A 7,079-nucleotide genomic window follows, 5' to 3' on the forward strand; every position below is an offset into this window, starting at 1 on the left:
AAAAAAAAAAAGAGAGGAGAAAAGGCACAAAACACCACCTTAAAGCAACGCAAAAATTTCCACAAATTAGAGACAAATACAAATATCACTCTTGTTAATATCAGGGTCATGGCTCAAAGGATTTTCAAAATTTCAGAATAATCTGGCATTATATAGAGAACTTAAGCGTTTATGCAAATATAATAAACCTCAGTTGTGACCAACCCCATTTAGCCAGGACCTGGCTAAGTAGAGTAGATTTTCAGTGACTTCAGTCAATATTGACTTGAGCCATAAAAAATTACAGTGCTTTTGATCAAAATTATCAAAAAAAATCTTTATTCTTAAGAGTAAGACATTTTTTCACTAGAAAACATCATTCACAAGGGTGTAGACTTATGAGCAAGAGAGCATATATTTCAAACGCCTTCAACTTAGACAATGCAAACAAAAATGTGAAATGAAATACGTTAGTAATAAAGCATTACCATCACAAATTCAACCCCTAATTCAGGCCTGTCAAACTGAACCCTGCACCTGTTTCGATCAACTGTTAATATACTCCCATCATGAATTTCTCTTGTCCTGGGATGACAAGCAACAACACGTTGTCCCACTGATAAAGGGCGAGCTAGGTCCGTGGGAAGTCCTTCCCTAACACCCGCACGGAGTTCAGTATAATGTGTTCTGACAGATTCACGATACTGTTCAAGTTTCGCCTTCTCCTCCCGTAAAAACTGTTGAGATAACCTCCGAGGTTTGCCAAGAGAACTACATCCACAGCAAGCACAATTTTACAAATTACATACAAGTGCAGTTTTAACCAATATTAAACACTGGAAAACAAATTTTTATATTAAACTGCAAAAAACACTTCGGAGGTATTCGTGGATAAATTTTGAACAATTGATTACCACACTAAATATGTCCATCCCGAATAGATATAAATTTTTGTAAGAGGCAAGAAAAGAGACTTCCTTTTGGCCCATTGCAAGTGTGGAACTTGGAAGTTTTCATCACTGTGAGTTTCACACCACTGGGTTTCCATAGTGATATTATTAGGGCTTAGTCATGAAGGATGCCAATGCCCAGGTCTAAAAGGAAACATGAACAGATTATTCCTCCCTAGCTCATTGCCAGGTTAACGTAAAGAAAAGGGGCATCTGAAGATGGAATTCTAAGTTGAAAGAATTCTAGATTTCAGTACTGGATATGCAATTATCCCAACTAAATGGGGTCAGCTACATGGATCCTGTCCTCCAATCAGCTCTATTCAAAACCATACATGATACAAGGCCTAAATTATGCATCTCTCCTCACCACTTCGCCCGAAGTCATTTTAGATCTGCACCTAGCTCTTTTAATTCCTTCAGTCTGAATCAAATCAATCCTCCATACTGGAGCATCTAAAGGCCTCCGTTGTACATGATCATGCCACCTCAAACAAATTTCTCACAACTTATCATGTATCAGAGCTACTCCCAAATCAGTGGTAACTGGATCATTCGTTAGTTTATCCTTCCTAGTTTTACCACACACCCATCTTAGCATCCTCATCCCAGCTACTCTATATGATGTTTCTTAACTCCCCAATATTCCGCGGCATACATCATAGCCGGTCATATGATTGTACTATAAAAATTTCCTTTAAGTAACTTAAAAGAATACATTGATCACAGTATCACACAACTCTCCACATAACAATCCTAAGATTCTTTCAAATTTTTTAGAAATCATTAAAGAAATTGTTGAAAATCAACTTCCACACTAGCTTATTGCTTACATTTTGCCTTTTTTTTTTTTTTTTTAACAGAGGGAGGTAACTTATACCTAGACCCCCTTAGCTTCCTGAGTTCTCCAAATGCAATGATAGATAATTTCCTCCCATAAACTATGCAGAATGCTTTGGACCTCCCTTTCGGTTTTTCCAACACATCATGTTAGGTCCTCTTGATAACTGAGTTGACTCGGGATGAAACCCTCACATGCTCAGTTGGATTTCTAAATAAAAATCCGAAAAATACTCTTAAGAAGTATAAACCCATCAACCAAACTTGTAAATAATGGACAAGACGAGCCTTCTAGATGCAAAGGCAAGAAACAGAAAACTGTCTTTCAAGGTATGGTCTGACAAGGAGAATTCACTTGAAATGTTGCCAAGGCTTCCAGAATGTGTTCTACCAGTAATCCTTGACTCCTGTAGGTGAAATTAGCACCTGATTTTATTTTTTATTATGTTATTTTTTTTGAAAGATCTGTTCTCTAGCCAATAACTATTCCACAGTGCGACGAGAGAACCAGCTAGACTAAACTATGTTGTGCAGACACTTCAAATTATGTGCCACACCAGTGTCCAACAATTCATGTAAGCCAATTACAATGCAAGAAATGGAATCCTTGCCCTACCCAAATTGCATCCCTTGCGGTTCCGAGTAACATGGAAACTAATTCAATTATTACTCCATATCAGACCACAAATGGCTAAATATTTGTTGGACCTTCTGAACCACTGGTATTCCATGTTTCATTAGAATCTCATGCTGATATCAAATATGGTAAAGCCCCATACCTTTTAAGAGTACATAAAGGGGCATCCCAAAGTTTTGAGGGACAAAGAACATGGTTCCAACCACTGACAGAAGTGGTCAATGGCTTCAGCAAGTTCTACTAGTAGAAAATGTTGTGTGGAAAAATGTCAGGAAACCAACCATCACGGATGTAGAAATATGGTCTGATGAAATCCCTAACAACCCCTCCCCATTCTCAATCAACAAAACCCTCCTCCTGGTAGTTGTCAGACATGAAGGTAATGATAAAATGAAATGAAAATTTATCTAGCTTTAACCAGGCATTTTTTCACCTCAAGGTAAACAACAGTAGAGGATACTTTCACCAAATTAAACATCCAGCTAGCAGTATCTGGATTTTACAGCCCAAAAGGAATATCTAAAACTCATAGAAAGCAGGGGAAGTGTCAGAAAAAGTCGGAAATGAGGGGTGTATGAGTATTTTAGCCTTCTTTGTTTAAAAGAATCATCAAGAGATACAAAGGCCTCAAACCATCTTTTTCAATCTTACTGCTCAGGATTCTATCATGAAAATGGAAGACTGTCCTGTTACCTTATTCATTATCTTCCATGTGTAGGGTTTACACTTTATAAGGTTAGGAACTTTCAGGGAACATCCTCTGAACATCAGGGATTCCCTGACGTGCAGATTTTCTTTGTACATCCAAGAGGATACTTCATCCAGAAAAATGATAATCAGATAGTGATATTTTTTTCAAAATTGGAAGTTGATCTTCATAACACCAATTTCATTCAATCTCTTGATTAAGATTCACAGAATCCAATCATTTGGTTTCGTGAGGGATAGTATACTAAGGATCTTAAAACATGTCCTGGACAAATTTTAAAGTGATTCAAGGCCTATGCGGAGGCAGACTCATATGAGGAAATCAGCACTCTACAAGGCCCTTAAATTCATCTGTTTATTTAGTCTCATCTTAGTTGGAAGGTGAGTAGCACAATTTCATCGATGGTGTAAGAAGCAAAAGGAATGAGCCTGGTCCTTAAACATACTTCTGTTCATATGAAAGACATAGCTAGATGAGGGACTATGATCCTCCATTATACTGTATACATTAACAGAACCAAAGAAACTTGAAGTTCATTAGCTAAAAAATGCTGCATTATCATAGTTTCTACACTATTACTCTATTAGTACTTAAATATTTTATCATGTGAACATTATCTTGAACTATCCATGCGGCTGAGACCCCCCCACAGCCCAGACACAACAATGCAATTATCAAGGGCATGCTTTATCACTGAGCTAATAGCCCATTGTCCGGGCCCCCAGTGGAAGGGTCACTGCGCCAAAAGCAAGAGAAATCCCATCCCTCTCTTTCCTTTTTACCCCTAAGTCATAAATAAGAAATGGATAAAAAGTTAGAAACGAAATACCTCCTTATGACACCCCATTCAACACGGGTTAACCTTGGGATGTGGCCCAATCCAACATGATTTAAGTATTCAACAAACTCCCTTTTAGCAAACCATGGGTAATCAATAGCACTATAGAACCACTCATAAGAACACCATCTACGAAGCAAGCGTGATGACAAACCGTGAGAAAGCTTTTCCTGCAATAAATATTATGTTATGGTCAGCTTCAACGAATTTGAACTTTCTGCCATTCCAAATGTGGATGTTGGAGCATTCTTAACCTTAAGATCAAGTGCCTTGTCATGAAGTGGAAGAGCATATTTAGTAGGTTGGTCATTTCCAGCACTCTCAGAAGACTTCAACTCCTTCTGCATTTTCCGCCTACTCCTTACTTTAGTGGGCAAGTTAACTGGGTTTACAGTAGCCATCTGCCCAGATGATGCAGCTGAATCAGCCCCCATCTTTTGAGCCTCAGTACCAGAAGAGCATTCTGCAGGTCTGACCAACTTCCCTTGTTTTGGTGGTGGAGCAATTTGATTGGTACGTTTAGCTTTACTAATGGATTTTTTTCCTTCCTCGGCCAAAGCCTACAATAATATGTATGAGATAAAATTGTCATCTTTCTATGGCTGCTGCGGTGGGAGGGGAGCAAATACAAGCCATATTGTACCAAAAAAATGAGTGACATCAACAAAGAATAAATTCTTAAAAATGTATTAAAAAAATAAAACCTTAACAGGATAGGGTATATGATGAGGTAGATTATCTAACAGTAAACAAAAGCCCCTAAATCATCAACCTCCCATCAAAGTTTCCAGAAACAACATATCTTGATTGTTACTGGACTATAAGATAGCACCAACAGGCAGATGAGTAAATAGCAGTAAAACAAAGCCCTCAAAATGTAAAAAAATTTAAAGGAATGAGCGTGCGCGCGCGGCGGTGGGGTGCACTAATGAGGCGGATATCCTAACAGTAAACGGTAAACCAAAGACCCTAAAATCATTAAGCTCCCATCATGGTTCAAATTTTCTGGAAACTAAATATAGTGATTGTTGCGGGATTATAAGAGACCAAAATCTGCTTTAAGTAATAAATACTAACAAGGCAAGGAACATGTTCTTGCACACACATGCACAACTTAATTCAACTCGGCCTTATCCCAACTAAACTGGCCGGCTACATGGATCGTTTTTCTACGATCAGCTACGTTCAAAGCCATACTTGTTACAAGCACTAAAATCATCAAGCTCCCATTGTAATTCAAATTTTCTGGAAACTAAATACGTTGATTGTTGCGGGATTATAATAGACCACAATCTGCAAAAGTATAAATACTAACAAAGCACACACAGTGAAAGAGATTTTAACAGACCCATGCATCACATGCAATCCCTCCGTCCTTCTCTCCCTTTTTTTCTGTCATTTCCATTCTGAAAGAAACACTCATTTATGTAGAGCATATGTCAAATACAATAAACTCCCCCTCATCTACCCCACTCCCTCTGACACACACTCATCAAGACATCAATGCATTGCATGTGATCCCTCTCATCTTTCTCAGTTTTCTCTTTTCACTTTTTAAAAAAAAAATGCATTTTGTGTCCAGCAATGATGATACATCTGTTAGCATCAGACATGCTGATGTGGCCACAAAATGAAAAATAAGTGTGTCATTGTTATATTGGATAAAGAAAAAAAGTCAGTATTTAAGACTAACATAACAATGTGTTATAAGAGAGACTCAAACCCTAAACCACCCTATAATCCACCCATCACACAAATTGCTACCAAACTACCACTTCAAACATGTACTGCAATAACTTAATATAAAATGTGCGGAAAGATCCACAAATGTTAAAGAAACATTAAGACATGCCATCAATAGGTGTGAACAGTTGTCACAATTTCATCTACAATGTTCCTTGCAACCAATTACCCGATCAATAATTATTTATATTGACTTTACAACATCTATATATCTAATGTCCTTGAGCCAGACAATTTTAACCCAGCCTGGCATAGAAAATTGAACTGGTGACAAGATGTCATTAAAAAGAATCTGTTCTTCCCCAACCAACTATGGCTATTTCTTCTGAATTCCAACAGAACTCCTAAAGAGACCATGAGCACCAGAAATCCTGTTAGTGCTTCTAAGAGAGGATACTAAAGATTTTCAACTAGGGTGTAAATGATCAATTTTTGTATACCTTTGCAGGAAGAAAGAAGAAAGAAGAGAGATAACAATGAAGGGGCATGAATTTTCTCCTACAATCTCGTTGATTGCGAAAAGAAAATTATACAATGACTGACAAGGAGAATAACATTCACTGCAGGGTCAGAAATATATTATTCTTTTTCTGGCTACATATCTTAAGCTACAGGATCTCCGTGGGATTTATCATCTTTCTATGCAGGTGACATCAAAGGGAAAGTTCCATATTACAAATCCCATAAAGTCCACTAATACGCTCATATGCCATAATATAGTCCACAACTATCTCTTGCAACCATGTATAATTAATCTAAAAGTACAAACAGAAGAGTAAACTAATAGTCTCAGATGTTGATCTCTTGAGATGGCTACATTCCTTGGAAGTTTATAACTGGGAAGCTTCAAAGCATGTCAAAAGGACATTTGGGCATAAAGCCTAACCTTTTTTCCCCCTTACCAAGTGTGCATTTTATAAAAATAAAAGTGCGGTCTAGGAGCAAGAACGCACAAAGCTTACCCATAAAGATAGCCTAGATATTGAGAGACCAGTGTGAACAACATTAACTATTTTACAGTCCCAGAAATCATAATATGTACATAAGAGTAAAACCATAAATGTAATAAGCAAACAAAGCAAATTAAAGCATTATTTCAGACCAGAAACATCCATAGTTCCATAATAAAATGAAATATCAAACTGCTTGATCTTGATACCTCAGTCTTCTGATGTTCATTAATAGAAGGATCATCGCGAACATCAACTTTTGGACTCTGCAACTGGTAAACAAATTGGAGATAGTTACCAAAGATTATCCCATTATGGACAAGATAAAAAATTTATAAATGCCCCCGGAGAAAAGATATATCCATCTACCCTAGGTTTTAATAGAAGCTAAACCGAGCCATCTTTATCTTCACTCATTTTTTTTTTTTTTTGG

The 7,079-nt window shown here is 37.3% G+C and overlaps 1 protein-coding gene across 1 annotated transcript in view; it reads right to left on the reverse strand.

The window, feature by feature from the left end:
- Positions 1-7,079, reverse strand: part of LOC122092190 (protein ALWAYS EARLY 2-like) — a 28,957-nt gene that overhangs the window by 6,004 nt on the left and 15,874 nt on the right. Inside the window, exons 11-14 of the mRNA XM_042662532.1 lie at positions 6,856-6,918; positions 4,208-4,513; positions 3,945-4,123; positions 468-750 (exon numbers count right to left, since the gene is read on the reverse strand). Of these exons, the coding sequence (XP_042518466.1) occupies positions 468-750; positions 3,945-4,123; positions 4,208-4,513; positions 6,856-6,918 (831 nt within the window). The remainder of the gene's footprint in view (positions 1-467; positions 751-3,944; positions 4,124-4,207; positions 4,514-6,855; positions 6,919-7,079) is intronic.

This window comes from Macadamia integrifolia, chromosome 10 (genome assembly GCF_013358625.1).
Source record: "Macadamia integrifolia cultivar HAES 741 chromosome 10, SCU_Mint_v3, whole genome shotgun sequence".
In the NCBI taxonomy this organism is placed as follows: domain Eukaryota; kingdom Viridiplantae; phylum Streptophyta; class Magnoliopsida; order Proteales; family Proteaceae; genus Macadamia; species Macadamia integrifolia.